The sequence below is a fragment of the Lissotriton vulgaris genome, chromosome 7, assembly GCF_964263255.1.
Source record: "Lissotriton vulgaris chromosome 7, aLisVul1.2, whole genome shotgun sequence".
In the NCBI taxonomy this organism is placed as follows: Eukaryota; Metazoa; Chordata; class Amphibia; order Caudata; family Salamandridae; genus Lissotriton; species Lissotriton vulgaris.
In genome coordinates, this window is record NC_141695.1 from 1143900248 (window position 1) to 1143922046 (window position 21799).

At 44.3% G+C, this 21799-nt stretch overlaps 1 protein-coding gene across 3 annotated transcripts in view; it reads right to left on the reverse strand.

Moving 5' to 3' along the window:
- Positions 1 to 21799, reverse strand: part of SH3PXD2B (SH3 and PX domains 2B) — a 342591-nt gene that overhangs the window by 55582 nt on the left and 265210 nt on the right. For 2 of the 3 annotated variants that reach the window (XM_086931583.1, XM_086931585.1), the window contains exons 6-7: positions 11180 to 11205; positions 5858 to 5893 (exon numbers count right to left, since the gene is read on the reverse strand). In XM_086931583.1, the coding sequence (XP_086787709.1) occupies positions 5858 to 5893; positions 11180 to 11205 (62 nt within the window). The remainder of the gene's footprint in view (positions 1 to 5857; positions 5894 to 11179; positions 11206 to 21799) is intronic. The other variant, XM_086931584.1, reaches the window with a different exon arrangement.

The window sequence follows — 21799 nt, forward strand, 5'->3', positions numbered from 1 at the left end:
TGCACAAGGTAAAGGACAAAGCAACATCAGCATACTGCATTGCTCGTAACTTAACCACATATCTAGAACGCAAGCCATGGGCTCTGCCAAGCCGTGACAAGTAGTATAACCAAAGATGGCAAACCCTGCAGAAGCAGTTACCAACCTAATGAATACACGGGCACTACCTTTTCCTTTATGCTCAATAGGCCGTCCCCAGCTATAGCAAAATATTACCCTTAGAAACTGACAATGTGGTGATAGTTTTAATATTCCAGAGAATCAAATCCAGCAGAGACCAGCAGGTAGATCCCAACTGGCCTTGCCTTGCTTCACTTGGCCAGTCACTTCTACGGCTGGTATTAAAATTCCCCTGGCCCTAGGCAAGCTGTCGCTAGCAAAGTCCAGGCACAGCGCCAGCTGTGACTTGTTTCTACCATAATATTACAGTACTAAATATTTTGCAAGGTATGACATTTGAAGGTTCTGGCTCCATGCTGAATGGATTCAAGGGGGGAGCACTTGGCCCATATGAGTCCCCGAGAAAGACGAGAGTCAACGCCTGACAGGGAAAAATGAGTTGCTGTTACATTACAAGTAACAGGGATGTGAAGTAGAGCAGAGAGCTTAAAGCACGAGCCAGTCCTGGATGTGGGATATGGGTGGAGGAGGGAGGGAGGGAGGAAGAAAGGGAGGGTGGAAGGGGAAGAAGAGAAGGAAGAAGAAGAGGAGGAGAAGTTAGAGGAGGAGAAAGAAGAATAGGAAGAAGAAGAGGAGGAAGAAGACGAGGAAGAAGAGGGAGAAGAAAAAAGAAGGAAGAAGAGGAAGAGGAGGAGAAAGAGGAGGAAGAGAAAGAGGAGGAAGAGAAAGAGAAAGAGGAGGAAGAGAAAGAGAAAGAGAAAGAGGAGGAGGAGGAGGATACTTTTTAATTATGACAAGCACCCCTTATACTCCTCTAAACAACAGAAGACGGATTATAAGGACTTAATACGGTGGCATTTTAGTGCAGTCAGTCCTCTGATCTCCATCAGCACAGATGTTATGTTATGTTATGTTATAAGTTTATTTCTATAGCGCACGGCTACTCAGTAAGAGTGTCCCGGCGCTTTATTTAGGCAGCTCAGCGTAAAAACATAACACCGTAAAACAGAAACAGACAAGAAAAGGAAAGAAAAAAAACACATCCTAAAGGTTAAAAAGCCAGGTCTTAAGGCTCTTCCTAAACAGGAGCAGATTAGGAGTGCGCCGCAGGGTCAGAGGCAAGGTGTTCCACAACTGAGGGGCCCTTAACCCAAAGGAGTGACCCCCAATACGGGCCTTCCTCACTCGGGGGACCACGGCCAAAAACAGAGATTCCGACCGCAGAGATCGCACCGGGCGATAAAAGACGAGCCTGCGCTGTAGGTGCCTTGCTCCCGAGCCAAAGAGCGCTTTGTGAGTCAAGGTCAGCGCTTTGAACATAATCCGCTTCCGGATGGGCAGCCAGTGAAGCGACTGCAACAACCCGGATGCTCTCGCTCGCTTATGGAGGCCAAAAATGGCGCGGGCCGCAGAGTTCTGCACAACCGTCAGCCGCTGAACAAGGTAATCCGGAAGGCCGAAATAAAGGACGCTGGCATAGTCCAGTCTGGAGCCAATTAAGGCTTGCACAGTAATCTTTCTATGCTCCTCTGTGAGCAGAGGTAGGAACTTCCGGAGCATCTTCAGAATGCCAAAGCACGTGCCCGTCAGACCAAGAATATGTGTTCTCAGCATCAGATTATTGTCAATCTTAACTCCCAGGTTTTTTGCCACCTGGGATGCCTGAGCAGGTGGACACATATCCATTGGCCACCAAGCCCGCCAGTCAGGGTCCGAGGCACAGCCAAAGAACAATAATAATAATAATAATCCACATTTGTAAAGCGCACAATCACCCGTAAGGGTCTCTAGGGGCTGGGGGCCGTCAGAAAGATTAAGCAAGCTATTGCCCAGAGTCACATGGTGCTGGGCTAATCTGCCGCCGGTGCCGGGGATCGAACCGTGATCCCCAGATTCCGGAGTCAGTCGCCCTGTCCGCGGCGCCACACCAATACCTACGACTTGCTGGAATTAGCTTTGAGGCTGTTCCGCTGAAACCAGTTAAAGACCATCCCCAAGCAGCCCCGGATGCTGTCTCCATCAAAAGCCTGATCTTTCCTACACGTGAAGAGTAATTGCGTGTCATCAGTGTAGGACACGATCTGGGCCCCAAAAGCCTCCACTAGTGCCGCCAGAGGGGTCATAAAGATGTTAAAAAGAGTCGGGGTCAACACAGAACCCTGCGGAACTCCGACTCCCAAAGGCGGCATCTCAGCAGAGCTCGGGGAGGCCCAGACCATTTGTCGGCGGCCCTCAAGAAAAGATGTAAACCACTTGAACACCGTCCCCCTCAGACCGATGTCATAAAGTCTTGCGAGAAGCGCCTCGTGGGGAACGGTGTCAAAGGCCGCCGACAGATCAAGCATGACGAGCATGACTTTGCCCCCTGAATCCAGTGTCTCCCTAATAACCTCTGACACCTCCAGGAGTGCCGTCTCCGCACTTAAATTAGGACGGAAACCGGATTGTGAAGGGTGCAGAAGGTCATTCGATTCTAGAAAGCTAGACAGTACGCCATGCACATGCTTCTCCGAGATTTTAGCCAGTGCCGGAAGAGGGATGCATCATGCGGACTCAGGGTAGCATTTCATACTTTTGGTACCCTCCACACACTTTATGCACAAAGCCTTCAGCAGGTTTATTTCTAAGCATTACTAGTCAATCAATGAATAAGGGAACACTTGATTGAACGTCGAAGAACGGTGTGGAATTATTTGAAGACATGTGCCAGTCTATAACTATGGTCTCGCTATTATTAACCCAATTAAATGACTAGGCTACAGTCCTTTCCATCTTAAGAGTGTTCCCCTTAGAGATAGGTGTCCATGTGTAGCTCTTTCTTGGCTGTAGCATGCATAGACAATTGAATAATAGAAAACCATTTCTGATAACCCAAATAAATGTAAACACATTTGGCGAAAAAAAGAAATTAATAAACAAAAGTGAGCCGAAACAATAAACCACCAATATATCATACACTAAGGAGTAAAAAAAAATCAAATTAAGAAACAAAATGAGGGTCTCTATAGCGAACCCTCGTTAGAAACATGGGGCTTCATGGACAAAGCAATTTTGCGATTGCAAATTCTGCAAACGGGATCAAAGGTTTTGTGACCATGAAAGACACTTCTTTATGTACAAAAAGTCCTTTTACAATTTGGAAAATTCTTTCAGACTCATAAAAGGGCTTTTGCGACCCAGTGCGAATCACAAGTAGGAGGGGCATAAAAGGGGCACCCTCCTCCTATTTACGAGCTGGAGAAGATGGTTTCAATTGTTTGTGACCACAATTGCAGATGCAACCATTATTCAGATCCCGAACTCTCAAACGGGGTGGTATCTGACTCGGAATGGGGAAGGAGTTTCCTTTCAAACTATTATCCTTTGTAAACCTTGAAAAAAGTTTCAGGTAGAGCTGGCCGTGGTCCTGTCGATCACTGCCAACTGTCAGCGATACTTAAAAAAAACCTAAATATACTTTTTTTAAACGCAGACCCGTTACCTTTAAGGAAAATGGGCTGTATTTTTTAAAAAAAAAAGGTTTTATTTCCTAAACACAATTAAAGACTGTGCTCTGCAGCCCCTAGCAGGCCACCCTCCTTGTGACTGTGACCAATTGCGACCTGGGTCTAATTAATATTCATTAGGCTGTTCGTTCTGTGAGCCTCTGCGATTCGGTATTTTGTGAACCGACCTATTTGAACCTAGATCGGTTCACAAAATCAAAATTGATTAGCAAAGTCAGTGCTCAATTTGCGACCACTTCTTTCGGATCAATTCTGTGTATTTCTAGGCCCTTAAGTAGCAATAAATTTCCTCGTAGATAATGGGTAAAACCCTTTAATACAGAAGGATCTTACTTTTAATAATAAAGGGGGAAAGGATGTAATGAAATAAAGGTAGAGGGAAGCATGTAGGAACACAGTTCTGAGGAAGAATGAGGGGATAGAAAATATGGAAAAAGGAGGAGCATAGGGAAAAACTAAAATTTAAAATGCGTGAAGAAAAGAGTTGTCCGGCCACAAAAAAATAAAATAAGGATACACACCACAAGAGGACGGAGGAAACTGGGAAAAAAAGAAGGAAGGAACATGAGTCGGGGAAAAAGGAGTACTAAATAGAGAATGCAGGGGGCGAAATTGTAATTTGAAAAAAAAGCTAAACGTAACCTAGTAACAAGATGTATGAATTGAAGAGGGGCTCAAATGAAAGTAATCTACACAAACCATGTAAACAAACAAAGAGAGATAACCCATTTTCTAAACTAATGGCATTTACACCTTTAAAAAAAAGAGTGAAAATGCAAAATATATATTTTTTTTAACGGCATTCTTAGAATTGGTTTCTATCATGTGGTTAATTACATTTATCTTAACTTTCTCATTTGGTCACTTTAGGCAAAATGGGGTTTCAGTACTGGTTGTCTATGATTTTTTTAATATGAAATCACATGCAACTTTTCATTGCATCTATTTCAAGATTTGGTTATTTTGCTACCCCTATTAAGAAGACAAATGTGAACTGGCACAGAGAGCCTCACATGCCCACCTTTTACACTCCAACTATAACAGATCACCGCGTGGTGACTTTTTGTGAAAAAATTCTCACCTTCATTCTTCTCTCAAAATCTAGACTAAGTCTGGGTTTGAAAATGAATAATTGATAAATATATATATACAGCTTTATAGATCCTTAAATTACAGGTGTATCAGTGATAACAAAATACCACTGATCAGCTAAATCACGCTTAATTTATTACAAAATACGACAGGCTTATCCCACACACCGAGTATCCGGCCTCAGATTAACAATCATCTGCAGCAGACGAATCAACTAATTTGGCTAATTTAATAAACTGGAGCAGGGAGCTACCTTAATCAGGAAACTTGATTTTTATTCACATAGGATATTCCTTCCCAAACAGAGATTTTAGGAAGGCAAGCAAATAGGTGAACAAACGTGCGCCAGAAATGTACAGTGACAAATCAAAAAAGGTCTTCATTGACTGTAACCTTTTTTAAATGCTTGTAAAGTGCAGATTCAAAGCCCAAAATATATCAATACACAGAGCCTGACTTGGTCGTTGATCTCAGATCAGTTTACGTTACATGCAAGTCGAAACTCCCCGCTGGATTGAGCCTTAGTGGTCTAGACAAGTATTAAACAGCCAAAAAACAATGCTTTACTGAATGAATGACTATGCCGTACTGAGGCAAATTCTGGATTATGTTCTTAGGGTTGATAGTCTGTTCGGAAACAATCTGTGTACGAAAGTAACATCGCGCATCCTATTTTTAGATGTTTGCATGAATAGAACCTGTCCCGAACCATAGACTCCAAACAATAGCACCAGCACCCTGCGCACCACTAAACGACTATATTACACCACACATCACATCAGGATGCACCTCCTTTGTCACCAAGTCAGCAAATAAGCTGAGCCTAGGTGGACGAGCCCTTGCAAACATTGACCATTTTCCTGGCAGGTTATTCCTTTAAAGTATGGTTGAGACATAGAACTGCATCTGCCCCATCCTTAAACGCGTGAGAGGCACAATGGCCAAACAGGAAATGTCCTTATTTCTGAGCAGGCCCAACCATCTCTGGTGGCTACTAATGTTTACTTAGTTTGCTGGTCCACCTGTAGGCAAGGGTCTAGTATTAGTGCAGACTCAAGTGAATTGCAGCACAGAAACAGAGAAAGCAAGAGCGAAGCAAAGAAACGTAAAGTGATGGGTTGGGGTGGACGAGTTACTACCTCTCTTAAGGAAAGATGATGCTCGCTGGATAAAGCCTGATGAAGGAAAAAACCAAGGAAAGCAGATGTGAGGAAAATGAGCGAAATGAATGAAGTAGAAGGCAAGATATCAATGCCAGAAGGACCCCCTCCCTCCAGAAAAAAAACTCAGACGGCTTTCACACTGTCAAGCATCACACCTGTTAGCACAATGCAATGTCAAAGACAGCCCTTGACCTTCACAGGAGTCTTGAAGAGCCCAGACTGAGAAACAAATATGTTACTTACCTGAAACGATGGTTTGCAGCTTGATATCCGTTACAGATCCACATGTGTTACATGCACGAATAGTTTGAAACATTATTTAAAAGACGGTGGGAAAAAATTCACATGGATTATCGTGTCCATGGGTCTAGTATAGACAAGAAACTTTTAGTGGTTTCGCATCAAAAGGATCCTAGATGAAACCCATTTCAATCTACGACAGGCAGCAGGCTGCAAAATCAGTGTTACGGATAAGTAGGGGTGGGCGGAACTCGCGGAGTTTCATGCCCTGGAATTCAGGGGAAATAGAGAAAAACTCCACGAGATTCCGTGGAATTCTAACAACAGGCGGAACATATGCTGCTTGCGCTACAATTTTGCACTTTTTGCACTGGTTGCACTGGTAGCACAAGTAGCGATGAAAATCAGCACTAATGGACCTTGCGTTGCGCAAGAGCACGCGTCCATTCGAGTTGATTTTGCGGTCGCTCGAACGCCCACCCTAGAGGACACCAAATCTCGCTCGCCAGCTTGCGTATTCGGGAGCCTCGCAGGGGAAAATTCCACCACACGGCAACCCACGGAATGTGGCCAGAACTCTACAATAAAGAGTAACACAGAGTGGCAATAATTCTGCCAACTCCTACAGGTAAGAAGATTATGGTTTTTCAGCAGGGAACAGTTATAGAAACAGAGGTTTTGCATTCAGTGGTGTGCAGGCAAAAAGATCAGAGATGGCTTTAGGGCAAATGATCTGCAAATAAAAAGATGATGCAACTCTGCATTCTTTTTTAACAGGTAACAAAGGACTAACATCTTGAACTGACTCTCTGGTATTCCCAAGTTTTGGTCCCATCAATGCAATATTTTACTAATTTATACATCCTTTGTGCAAAGGCAAGGTAACCCTTTATCCTATACTTTTAGAAATAATACGGGCAGCGGTTGGTTAAAGTTCATGATAAACTTCAGCACAGAATGATGGCTGGAACTTGGATGACTACAAGGCATCTTCCACAACCTGGACATCAGCTCACAATGCTTGAAATTCACTGGCTCCTCTCCACAGCTACATTACAGTTTGCCTCCGAGAAATAAACTTAGTGGCACATGTATGCCTAGAGTTTAAAAGATTAAACCACAAGCTTGCCCAATGCCACGTTCAGCTTCCATGATAAATCTGGTGGTGGAATAGGAGGGGAGTGTCCCACACAAGGTTTAAAATACATTTTTAAAGAGATGCTATTAAAACTGTGACGTGAACTGTAATAGAGAAGTACGCCAGTCACGTGAGCTAATCTGATCGATTAAGACACTCCACAACAAAGTAACAAAAATGCTCCGTGTTTGATATCACAGATTCAAAATCGGTTCCATTTAACCCCTCCCCTGCTGATGACGGAACCGCTCCGTCATCAGCCGCTGTGGCGCTGTGCTGATGACGGAGCGGTTCCGTCATGGCCCGCCCGACGCGCCTGCGCGGCGCGGATTCCGCGCCTGCGCTGGGCGTTCTATTGAGCGGGCGGGCCATGACGGAACCGCTCTGTCATAAGCACAGCGCAACCGACGCTGGTGACGAAGCGGTTCCGTCACCAGCATGCGCCTGCCGCATTTCCGCCCCGCCCCCTTAGCACTGCGGCGGAATAGCCGCCGCAGTGAAGGGGTTAAAAGACTAACAACTTCTGAGACGTTTCTAGCTTTATTTAGATGTTCAAATGCCCCAAAAAAATCTGCATTGTCCAGTGATCCCAGCATTTGTCAAAAGTATTAAGTGCTTGGAGTCTGTTTCCTATCACTGTTGAAACCCAGATAAATGTCATAATTGTCTCCTGCATCAAACAAGATATTTGAGGGGTCACCTTATCACAACTTCTCATGTCATCATAGGTGACCCCCACGCTGAAGTAGAACAATGCCACTTCAGTGGACTCAACCAAGAAGGGAGTTTCAAGATATTATTTTAAACATGACAATGCAGGGCTCAAGGTATTGTGTACAACTATCTATGGGTATACCCAAAAGTATCCTTTTATTCACAGATACCCTTGATATGATTAAAAGATCATGAAAAACACTTTTTTTCTGGCAGCCAATAGTCAGCCAACCATTCTTATTAGCAACATGTTTTGACTGGATTAGGAAGCCTATACTGGTCTGCTGTCTTCTTCAGGACTACAAACTCCCTGCCTAACTGGTGTGCATAATTAATGCATAAAAAGGTGAGGCGCAAGGCTCTCATACCGGTCTGTTCTTGTTCGCTGTAATCTCCCCCAATTAAAAAAACTCATGGCGTTGTGGTTTAGATATTGCGGAGCTTCCCCTGTGGTCACACATTCGTCCAGGGTGAAACATATGTCCAGTTATCTATAACACCCCCCTAACGCCGTAAGGTAGACTTTAGTGATTACAATGTTTGTAAAGAAATAATTGCAGCAAATATAACTACCTTGAATATACATGTAAATCGAAATCTTTATAAAGAAGTCTAGGGCCTTATTTGGAGCTTGGCATAAGTGAAGTAGTGTGGCTCACTGGTTAGAGGCGGCAGACCCGAGAGCAGAGGACGGCCCGGGACCAGGGTTCGATTCCCGGCGCGGCAGGTTTCTGGACCAGGGTCAGCGGACTCGATAATTCTCTCGCCTCAGTGCCCACTCTGATCAGCGATCACACTCGGCAACTCTGGGCATTAGCTTGCCTCATCTTCACTAACGGCCCCACCAGACCGCCGGGGATGCCTGGTCTCACCCTGGAGATACCCATTAAGGGACCATCTCTCAGGGAAGCCAGGAAGGGTTTCGCAGCGGTCGAAGCGCCTTGGGACCCTACGGGTAAGTAGTGCGCTATATAAATGCATATACATTTACATTTACATACTCCACCAAAGGTGACGGATATCCCATCCAGAGTGTGACAAATGCCACAGGCTATCATTTACTTGTAATAAGGGGGAACGGGAAATTGATCACGTCTGTGACAATGTATCCCATCTACCAAACTCTAAATCAGTGCCCTAGTGTTACTACTAGTCAGGTACTTTACTGAGCTATTGAGGACTTCTCTTCCGTATCCTCCTTCTCAACCTATACTTTTGTGTTGGCTGGCTGGAGACTCAACGCACTCTAGAAGTCCCTGACAAATGCATATTCTGAATGAGCCAGTTGACCTGTATTTTATTGGTGGAGCTAAATCTTTACTGTCAAAGCCAATAAAGAATATGACAAAGCAACAAAAAAGGTCTTTCCACCCTTTGAAATGTAAACTTAAAAGAGCAAATCCAATTTAAAAATGTGTTTAGAGTGGTTTTATCTACACCTAAATGGTTAATAAAGCAAACAAAAAGAAATGTATGGCTAAATATAATACAATTGATTTTACAAAATACTATATGCAAGTGCCAGCTACAGTTCTCTTTCGAATGTAAACAATTAAAAACATGGAAAAATGGCACAATTTTCAGGTGGAATATCCAGGATGCATCATTACACACATTTCTTCTTGGCTGAGGTAGCACAGTCCACACTGTAACAGAAATGACTGGCAAGCTTGGGTTCTATGGCCAAACTCTGCTCACATTTAGGGCAAGAGGCCCAAAATTTGATACGTTGGCGACGGTAACAGCTCACCATCATGACTTAGTGTAATGGACGCCGGCAGAGGAGTTCCTAGAGAAGGGGAGAAGCTAGAGGCAAGTGACCCTTATGAGCTTTGCAAGAGCAGACTGACAGAACCCAGTGGTCAGCTGTGGGGATACCTCCTCGGTCACTCAATCCCAACACAAAGTAGAACAAAAGTGTACTTCACAGATATACTTGCATCCAGGGTCGGACTGGTAAGGCGGGCAATGGGCCGGTATCTTGAGTTGCAGCTGTGGGCTACTTTTTTGGCCAATGTGGTGGCCGATTTGAGCAGTGTCATTGCTGTTTGGACACTACCAGCGGCCTAGTGGGGGCCTTAGCGACCTTTCTGGAGGTAGAAGGGTCTCTATTAACTCCCTTTTACCAACAGGCAGAGGTGTCCGTTCCAATCTCTCACTGGGACGGCCCATTAATAAATGCAGATTGAGCAGGTGTAGGGTGCCAGAGCAGAGGCGGCTTTAATTATATTCAGGTGTGGTTTACCATTGTGAACTAATCTGTGCACAAAGAGTCCTAGCAACGTATGCAAGTTAAGAAAACATGCCTCTTTTACAGAAACCACCAACTTCTTTTATAAGAATATTGAAGCAGTATTTTGCAAAAAGGCATAATCTGCAAATGTGGGCCACTTTTTTTTTAGGGTGTCCAAGTTAATTTTTGATCCCAATGCAACCCTGAGAGAGTTCCATGGAGTGGCCTATGAGAGAGAGAATTCACATTGGATCACTTCCCTAGATTGGTAGGGTGAAGCCCCTCCTGGAAAGTGGATTCTGTCCACGCTGGGTCCGCCCATGGGTGCCCATCTTATATAAGTCACTGGATGGCAGGGAAATGGGTACGGTCTACGGCCAAAGATTTCTGTAATTAAAAATGAGAGAAAAACAAAAAGAGATGTGCCAAGTGATGTGGAATCCCTCAGAGGAAAAGTCAATGGCCTCTGGATAAAAACAAGTGTAAGATTGGATGGAGATGAAGCACTGACATTCTCTTACCGAACTAGCACACCAGAATAAACAACTCATGCCCATGATATCTACGAGACCACTCCAGAGATAAGCAATCAAATCAAATCAAAATATCATTCATATACTATAATACACTACTCCACCAATCTCATCAGACTGTGTTGACCTATTGTAGCCTCTCCCCTTCTATTCCATTATTGTGAGAGAATGAAGCTTTCATACCATTCATTCCATTTAAATGCCATGCGGAGATACCTAGTCCTGATGCTACTACTCTACTTTTCATGTGATCACTTATCCCTTTCTGTTTTATTTTTTGCAATGTTCCAATACATTTTGGAAAGAAAAAAAAGGTTAAGATCAAGCTGTCGGCCTTCTGGCTTTAAATGGGATTTGGTCTCTGCGCTATGATGCCATGTGTGTCAAAACCATAGCCATGCCACAAAATACTCAAACATTTGATAAGAAAGTTAGCTTACCCGATTTCTTCTTTGCGATGGGATCCCTAAAAAAAAAACAGACAGGCACAAATGAATACATGGTGAAATAAATGACAGAGCCACCAAGAGTCATAAGGCTGCTTGATAATGTATTAGTTATTGCACAGAATCAGGCTGGTATCACACCTCAAGTTTAATCAAACCGTATTCTCTCTCTCTCTCTCTCTCTCCGAGAAACCCACCAGAGTTAATAAACATTATTAATGATCAAGAGCGAAAAATGTAAAATAGGCTGTCCAAACACACTTTTTGAGGTTACATGTGCCACAGATAGTCTATTGGTTTCTAAAGTAAACTGTACTTCCCAAAATCAAACATGACACCACTACATTCATTCTGCATAAAATTTACATAACCACCTTGTACTCAATAGAAACTAGGGGTGGGCGATAAACTTCACTCCTCCGGCAGAATCTGCAGAGTTTTGCCCTCTCTGCACTTCAACTTCACTAACCACCACATGGCAGAGTTATTTCTTGCATTAAGTTGGTGATTGAGAAAATTGAGCGCTAGACTGCCTCCCGGCGAGATTTCTCAATGCAGTAAATTACCGCTCACATTGAGAAAGTTGCCGCTCAAGTAGAAAATCTACTCAAATGGCAGAAAGAAGCAGCGCTCTGTGACACACTGTGTGGTGCCGTTTGTGCTGATTTTACAACGCGAGACAAGCTGCCAGCACTAAAAGTCAAAATGAGCAGTGCAACATACCAAACGTTGCCCCTCGCTGAACTTTGAAAACTGAACTGTTGCAGCTTGCATTCATTTCAAATCCATGCTTTCAAGAGCAGACATGGAAATATTGAACTAGATCCCTTCTTCACACGCTGGAATCTAACTCCACGCTTACCATATTTCAACTAGCAGTATTCCAAATACTGCTCTAAGATAATCAAAATTAGATATGTAGACGCTAATAAGGATGTCAGTCGGAAAGCTACAAGTCGGAGGCTTTCCAACAGACATACTCTGTTTGGATTTTGACCACCATATGAAAATGACTGCAGTCGGAATTCAAACCGGCCGGTCATTCCGGCTGGCTTCCAATGGTCTCAAAAAGTCCGTCGGCCAGTCAGAACCACCACCATAATCCCATGGGGACGGCGTTTGTGCCGTAGGGGTTAGGATGTCAATTTCCGACAGGCTTTCTGTGGCAGGCTTTGGAAAGCTTTGTCAGAAAGAGTCTTTGGAGACCCCTAGCAGCGCCCCCCCTTCTTCAGTGTTTACAACAAGGGGTGGTGAGGGACAGAGTCTCTGAATTAAGCAGAAAGCTCTCACCCAGTCAAGAGATCAGGGCTAGATCCAACACCGTTTTTAGCTCACTGCACCATCCCAGTTTCAGAACCTGGCTGTATGCAAATTAGTCTGTTCCTGTCCCAGTGCATGATGGGAACAGGGCAAACCAAACTACAAAAGCCAATTCTTACACTGGGAAGGAAACAAGCTCCCGGGGACCGGTTTCTGGCATTACAGCCGTCTTCGGCCCGGTTTGCTTGAATCCTGATGGTGCAATGAGCAAGGGTCTCACATCTGAGAATACCCTTCCACGCTTAGGGTGGACAAAAATATTTACAACAAGGGGTGGTGAGGGACAGAGTCTCTGAATTAAGCAGAAAGCTCTCACCCAGTCTAGAGATCAGGGCTAGATCCAACACCGTTTTTTAGCTCACTGCACCATCCCCCTTCTTCAGTGGCCTCCAGTTGGGGGCCGAGGGGCACCATAGGTAAATCCCTGCACCATGTGGCAGGCACTTCACACAGTGCAGAGATTTACAGTGACTCCCATTTCTCTATGGGAGCTCGTGCTGTGGCCAGTTTCCGACTGCCTCACAATCTCTCACAGGGAAATGGAAGCCTGCAACTGCACATTGTGCGGTTGCATTGTAATTGCGGTTTACAACCGCCGACCCGAGGTCGTCTGTTTCAAAACCGTAGGAATGTCGTAGGAAACTCTGACCAATATCCTAACTAGGGCCGCAGCTCTCTAAGAACACTGCTCCATAAAATGATGCCTTCGATCTATTTATTTACAGCGATATCACACAAAAGATGGTTCTGTTGGATTCACTGTGTATACATGCAGAAATCATTTCAATATTTTCTTCACACAGAAGAACATAGGACATATCAAATAGAAAAATTACAATTTCATTGAGTCATGGATATGATTTACAATAACACTGATGAGGGTGCTCCGTGGTTGTGCAAAAGCGCTTGTGCTGTGTGACAATCAGTGTATAATACACAAGCAAGGTAATTATACAGTATTTCAGAGTAGCCTGTTCAGGGGCAAAATTCATTAGAGTCTTATAATGTTGGGAACGTAGAGTTGGTTCACAAAATTGATAGCTCAACATACCAAGTAAGTGTCAGTAGTGCATCAAGAGGGATCTTCATCAGTAAGGTCAAATTGAACACCCAATTGTACGTGTAACATCCAGTAAGGAATAACGTGTGTAAGCAAATGAGAATGAACCCGTAGTCTTCATCACTGAACAAACCTCTGAATGGGAAACATTTGTATGTGTGTTCCCATATGTCAGAGATAGACAGGAAAAGCTTCTCGCTCATTGCAGCTCTTGTTTGGGATGCAACAGTCAATGTGCAATTTCAATAATCGTTTGCTCAACTGTATTGAGCTTGCTCAAATGTTATTTACAGTGGGGACTAGTTTAGATGCAAACTTCAAAACATGTCCACCCCCTCAAAGAACTCCTCCAATGCAATCACCCAAGGCATTCCAGAAGAAACTAGAACATACCTATCGTAAGTGTCTCCACCCATGCTTAATTTGAGCCTGTGGTTTCCGGTGCTCGGCATCAGCACTTAATTGTCAGCACTGGCACTTATGACAGCTGCCACATGGTGGTGCTGTTTGTATAAGTAAGAGATGAGCTGAACAGCAATTGTTTATTAATAAAGTATGCATTGAAAACTACTAATTCCTGCTGTAGAAGCTATTGATGTAGCTTTGGGGGGGCATGGAATAGGCTGAATTGTCACACTTGCAGCAGTGTGCTGGTTAGTAGCAGTTGTGTAGGTACTGTCATTGGCAACGCTGGCCATGGCAATGGGTGGTGCAAGCTGCAGAAGCCTCCTGACTAGAGCCCTGGTACTTATTTTATTACAAATTAAGCACTACTCTCCACTATGGCAGTATGAGTGCCTAGAGGTGATTCAGCATGCAATGTCACTACATACGTGGACCATAACCCCCTCACAAACCCAGTCATTCCCTTTTGCAGTGAAGATAAACAGAGGCGCAATTTACAGCAGGAGACTAAGAAGGTTAGGTCATTTGTGTAAAGTGAGAGTATACGCAGTTAGACACTGCATAGTTATGGGGAGATGAAAGGTAACCCCATGCTAAAATTATATGTTTTTGTTTGATAGAATGAGAGTGGGCTCTGTTACCTCCTTCAACTCCACCATCACAATACACCAAGGACCTACCTACATAGTGCCAGAGTCAAACATACAGTAGTTTCAGCACTACCAATAAAAATAATTTACTTAGCGCGGGTTAGAAAGTCAGGCAGGAAAGGAAAAGGTCCAGTGGCACTGATTACAATGGCCTTTGCATTTTTAGACCTTGGGCCATATTACATAAGATGCCCCAGGGCGCAACGGGCCTTTGCACCCACTTTGCGTACCCTCAGGGCACTTTGCTATTACAGAAGGGGCCACAGACGCTTGTGCGGCCCATTCTGTAATACCAATAGCGCTGGGGCACACAATGCGCCAGCACCATCTTCAGGGGGCATTCCCTCATTTGCATGGGGGCGTGCCCAATGCATGTGAGGGAATCCCTTTGCCTCTGTGCACACTCCGTATAAGAGCTATCCCTATGACCTTTTTGGGCATTAGAGTAGGACTGAAACTTTGGTATAATACAGGGCCATAGGACCATAGTAGTCCATAATACCCACAAGATATTGTTTTTACTCTCCCCATCTTCTCTGGAAATAAAGGGATACGTTGGAGAAGATGAGGGATCTTCAATCTCAAGTTAAGCCCCCTGGTCACCCTTCTTGTAAGTGTTTCCTGGAATACGGTCGAGCCCACCCTGACCTTTAGGAGTCTGGATGAACCGTATGATGAAGCATGACACTACTAGAGTGTGTGAGGCTTATATATACAAAAAAGAGTTTTCTCCTTCTACGCACTAGTTGTATGAAGCTACTGTACCCACTTGGGGAGACCCACCCCTCTGCCCCTCTGTTTTTCCAAGGACCACACCTGTGGTGTTAGGTGGGATACTCGTTTGTTTAATGTTGATACACTAGGGAGGACGTATCCCATACCCCCTTCAAATGCGAAGGGACCTCTCAACCCTCTGGATTCGGAAAGGATTCTCTTTATCGGATCTCAGGTATATAACTTTCAGCCAGGCAGCCATGTCAAAACAATAAACAAAGTTACTAATATGGTTATTGAAAAGAAGTGGGAACCACAGGAAAGGTAAGGGAATGGCTTTATTAACATCCAGCCACAGCAACTCCCCGGCAGCAACTGCCGAGACTAGAATACTAGAAGTGTTCCACGCAGGGAACATTTGGTATAGAATGCTAGGGCAGGGAGGAGAAGACCCAACACACCTCCCTTTCTTCAAAGAGAAAACAAAGAACAGGAGAGGATAGGAAAAAGGTGAAACAGAAGAAAAAGAGACGAAGGGAAAAGGAAAAGAGACGGAGGGAAAAGGAGGAAGCAATACAAAGCGAAATACATCATTTATAATATAAAACAAAGATGCAAAGCAAATTACAACATTACGCAAAACAAAGCAACAATTCTTTGCAGTGACACAACTTTACCATGCAGTTACCCCATCACATAGTCTTGAAACTTAGCAGGAACGGATCTGACTCTGGAGGGGGTTTCCCTCTGCGGAAAGTTCTGCTCTGAACGCACCACACCACCCACCTTAGGAGAAGGAGGGGAAACGCTGACCCCCAAACGCCTACCGACACACTCAACCATGGGGCCAGGCACAATAGAAATCAAACTCTTGCTCCAAACTCTTCCATCCTCCAACACCACCACAAAATCCTTCACCGCAGACACCCTCTTTGCAGAATAAAACCACGACTCCCCTTTACGGAGAAACCCAGGCTTCTTTATCCTCACCCAATCACCAACCTTCACTCTGGAAGACGGCAAAACATCCGATCTGGAACCATACTTGCTTTGGACCGAAAATCTGACATCAGCTACACCGGCTAAACAATCAGCATCCACCAACTTCCTAGACATCCATTCCTTGTTCAACTTCGTACCAGCTATCCTACCACGCAACAATGTAAAAGGAGCAACACCAGTCGAAATGTGCGGGGTGGTTCTCAAAGCCCACAACATGTCGCTAACAGCTTGGCGCCATTGTAACCCATTCACCAGAGCCAATTAAAGATGCTCTTTGACGACACGGTTGAAACGCTCGACTAAGCCGTTGCTGCGTGGGTGATAGAGGGATGTGCAAATATGCTTGATTCCAACCTCTTTGAAAAACATCCTCGTCGCCACTGAAAAGAAGTGGGAACCACAGGAAAGGTAAGGGAATGGCTTTATTAACATCCAGCCACAGCAACTCCCCGGCAGCAACTGCCGAGACTAGAATACTAGAAGTGTTCCACGCAGGGAACATTCGGTATAGAATGCTAGGGCAGGGAGGAGAAGACCCAACAGTTATCCAAACCCAATGCTCTCAATCCAGCACCCTCTGCAAGCACTAAATTCAAGGACGTTCCTGGAATGTGAAACCAAGTACACCATGTGCTACAAACGCTTAGACTCTGCTTTCCATCAAGACATTCCCTGGCCTCTCTAGCAAGAGGGGGGCCGAAGATTGGGTACCAGTGGGCCAGAATGTCAGCCTGCGTTCAACCAACGTCCTGTCCTCACTTTCCGATCTAGTTCAGCCTAAAGGCGCAGCAGCTCGTTCACTTTACTGCTTGGTGAGGAGCCCAGGACCGTGACATCACCAGGACCAGAAGGCTCTGGGACCCCTTCCAGCACACAATTTTGTTTGACAATTCAGAGAGGGAAACCGGACTCTTGGATGCAACTCCTAGATTGCAACATGCCAAGTCCATTTAGGACAGCACGAGCCCGCATCTAAAGTTTGAAACCTGCATCCTGTGGTAGCTGTGGTTCGCACCGGGAGAAGCAGCACATTCACACGGTGTATGTGAAGGCAACCAAAGAGAACAAACTAAACCCAGTAGATTCATATCAAACGTGAACAGCTTCCAATATTGAATAATGCGCGTTAGGATCATGAATATTGCAGTTGTAAATAGAATGATAACCCTTAAAAGCCATTGCCCAATAGAAAAAAACTCAGAACTTATGACCTCTGCCACCGGTCCTCATTTTGGACTGGCCCTACACATCCTTCCGTGATTGTCCCTGTGCCCGTACAAGAGTTTTTGATACCACACTCAACACCACAGCCCAATTCAACTTTAAATCCCTCTTTCTAGTTCCTCAGGTGCATAACACCAGAGGTATAAATGCCTCACTGATGCTTTTCCTTCAAGGCACTCTGAATTGACAGCAGCAACTTCCAAGGAAAGGGCCAATTGTTGATCCAAGCTAATTTCCAAAGATATTCCCAGAACAGAGAACACAGTTTTTAACGAAACCCCCGGCTTTTCAAACCCCCTTTACAAAAAGAAACAAATCTGTCAACTCTCCTTTGCTGTATAAGCTACAAAACGATTTCCCTCCCTCGCAGCAAACACAAGAAACATTCAAAAACTTGAAAATGCAAAAAGGAAGAAAGAAAAGTGATGCTTCCGTGAGTAATGACCTGCAGAATCACACAGATCAACAAATCAATCCAATCACTTAAAAGAAAATACAAAAATCAGTTGATTTGGGAAATTCCCACCAAAAATCCAAGCGCCAAAGGGATGCTGAGGGGTGGTAGGCAATTGTGTGCATCTATCCACTCCAAACCTAAAAGGAGCTCTGTGATCGCAGTGTCCTAAGTAGTACATTGCAACACCCAACACACAATACCAAAACACTTTCCGGAGAGGGGACCCTCTATAACACATTTCCTTCCAATCACACTGGTAATAAAATGTATTATAAAGGTTAAGCTTTCCAGCCCTCACTCATATTTACTCCAATACCCGCTGCCCGACAGCACCCTAAAGAGTGGACTCAAAGAATAGGCAAAGGATCAGGGTGGGATATCTGTAAGAAACAGCACCCATTGCACCTTAGACAGTTATTACAATTAAAGTTGTACTCTCGACATTAGAATGTACATAGCTTGGATTTGCCCAATATGTTTTGGAAATTCATACAAAGTTCAACAAATCAAAATGTTCATCGTGGCTGGATACACTTGGGAGAGATTGTACACGATCGACCTATTTATTCTGGTTCTTTATTGATCCAGAAAACAATATGTAACTTTCTGGAGTAGACTGAGATAGGTTTATATCTTGAGTGACACTTTTTTTTAAACAATTAACACCTGATTTTCAGAGACTTGTATTTTTCTACAACGGTTGTATTTAATAGGATATATTTCTATAAGATGCACTACATCGATATTTGTAATCACTGTGGGGAGTTGTTGTAACCTGTGTTGTTGCTATGCATCTTCTCCATAGATCCTAGTTCCCTGCTGCTCAGCCAGTGTGAGTTTGATGTAATGGAATGTTGATGTGTGTCTGGTCAAAGATTAGTTGGGGAGAGTGGGCTGAGCAGTAAGGATGCTGCTCCTGGTGGAGCATTCACCAACTTACTTATAGCCTGTAACCAAGACATAACTTCAACAATAAATCCATTTCTGATAACCTATGTGACTGGCTACCCGGCCACTTGTCCACAAGAGCGTATCTTCATTTACAACACTGGCGATGAGGGTGGGTCCAGGTCTTTTTGCCACACTGACATATGGGGGGTGTCGTGGTCTTACACCCCTGGACCTGTAAGGTGTGAGGCATGTGTGATGCAGTATAGGGCGAGTGTAGGGGTTGGCGACCCTAGTGTTGTCTTAGCAGGGTTCATGAGCCCTTGTGTTACAAAGTGTCCTTCCAAGGGTTAAGTAGAGTTGTAGGGGTCATTTAACCAAGTGTTGCGTTCACGGGGTTGGGTACCCTAGTGTTGCGAAGTGCCCTTCCCAAGGGTTAAGGAGAGTTATACTGTTGTGTTTGTAGTGGTTGTGTACCCTAGTGTTCGGGTGTCCTTCCTAAGGGTTAAGGAGAGTTGTGGAAGTTGTGTACCCTAGTGTTGCAAAGTGTCCGTCTGTCTGTCGTTAAGCATATCCTAGTGTTATTAGTGTCCTACCTGATGTGTCACACCCTAACGTTCCATTGTGTTGCAGTACAGGTTTGGGTGTGGATATTGCACCCTAGTGATGCTGGGGGGTCCTTGGTGCGTCATTAGTTCCCTAAGTTCTGCGGAGGATTTACCGGATTTGATTATTTATGAAACAAATGTTTATAGGACTGTTTGATCATTTAGTTCCATCTTTTCTCTTTTTGTAATTGATGATATACGAGTTAGAATCTTACTTTCATCTTTTGTCCTTTTGTAATTGATGATTTATGAGTTTGAAGAGTTAGGGGACTCATTCATTTCTTATTTCCATCCTACCTCTATTGGTATTTTCAGTTACTTCTCTAAGGGGGGGGAGATGTGTTGTAAGCTGTGTTGTTGCTACGCATCCTCCCCATACTTCCTAGTGCCCTGCTGCTCAGTGTGAGTGTGTATGTAATGGAATGTTAATGTGTGCCTCGTTGATATGAAGGTCAGTTGGAGAGAGTGGGCTGAGCAGAAAGGATGCTGCCCAGAGTGGGGCATTTACCATCTTAATTAAAACCTGTAACCAAGACATAACTTCTAAAATAAATTCACTTCCTACAACCTATGTGACTGGCTGCTTGCCTACTTACCTACAAGGGTTATCTTAATTTACAACAGGAATGAATCGTGTACTAATGGTTTGGATTATAATTTAGAAATGTATATATCTTTTTGTCAACTATGTCTTACTGTTCCTACATTTCTTGCACGTGTGGGCACCCATAAGGGTTTTGTATGGTTGTGTGTCCTTCCCTGTGTGTCAACTTGTAGTGTATATATATGTTCACAGCCCTGATGAAGTCCTACTTAGAACGAAACGAGTTGGCTGAGCTGGAGTGCGATGTTTGATGAACATAAATAAAACTGGATACCGTATTATAGCTCCCGCTTCATGATGGACTGAAAAGAAGAAACATTTAATTGTCTATCCAGCTATGATGAACATTTTGATTTGCTGAACTTTCTGTGAATTTCCTAAACGTATTGGGCGTTCTCACTTTTGTGTCGGTTTTTGTTCATGTTTGGTGGTTCCCGATCACTGGGATCACAAAAGGTTGAGCACTAGCTCTATATATCAAAGTACTGACACCAGTGCGAACATCCAAGGCCATCGCTGCTCTTTTTTTCTGTGAATATAGCTTAGGTTTGCTAAGGGATGAGGCACTGAAGAACTGTATATTTATGACTTAGTTTAACTCACACTTTCTGCCTCAGGCAAACTAAAAATGGCTCAACACTTGTGATCCCTTCTTTTAATACCATCAATGCTGATGGTATTCCCCTCCTGTGCTGATCCAGATTTATTCCCATTGTTCATGACGAGCTCAGCTCGTCATGAGTGTACGAGAGGTGTACCTCATGACGAGCTGAGCTCGTCATGAGCATCGAAGGTGTTAAGATAACAAACCAGAATCCAGGTCTTTCACCAATATAAGTGGAGCTGCGGCTTGGAAGGAGCCCTGCGGCAGAGAACAGCGCTAAGTGACTAGGATTTTACACTAAGGCACAATCACCTCATCCTGCTCCAGCACTGGCCCTCGTTCAAGAACCTTTCTACAATTTATGACCTCAGACATCCTTCTGGGCCACCATCCGATCCATCACGCACCTTCTCCGTGCCTCTGGCCTCTCTTGTCTTACGAGCCTGGCAAGGTGCCAGGAGGAACGAGAGAGTGGGGGAAGAAACCTGGTCATGTAGAGGAGAATCAAGGACTTTCAATAATTAAGATATGGGACTGCAGATAATAAACACATCATCCCACCGTCCATCCTATCAGATTAGTCCCTTTGGATGTAAGATGCGAAGTGCTCGTCCTTGTGCTGCCCCTGCAGCGAAGAGACGTGCGGAATACAAAGTGACAACAGACGTCTGTTGGGGCACCGCCCTCCAAGAAGGACGAACAAGAAAGGGGAATGTAGGAGAGATGTGGCACAGCGGCCAGAGTAGCCAACTTGTCAATTGGGGAACCAGGTTCAAGTCCTGAGAGCAAATCACCTAATCTTCCCATCCAGAAAAAAAAGGAATCTTATCTTGGTTAATGGGATCTGGTGCTCACACACATTGCTCTATTGCCATTGGTCCTGCAATATAAAAATGCAACAAAGAACACACATATTAATCTAACAAAGCCATCCAATGTAGGGTAGGTCTTATGGCTCCTCAGTGACTACAGAGGACAGGTGAGCTGGGATCCAATCCGCATCTGTAGGATTCAGGAATGTTTCATCAGCACAGCTCACACATTGCAGGCACTGTATGGCACCCATTTGTATGTGCAC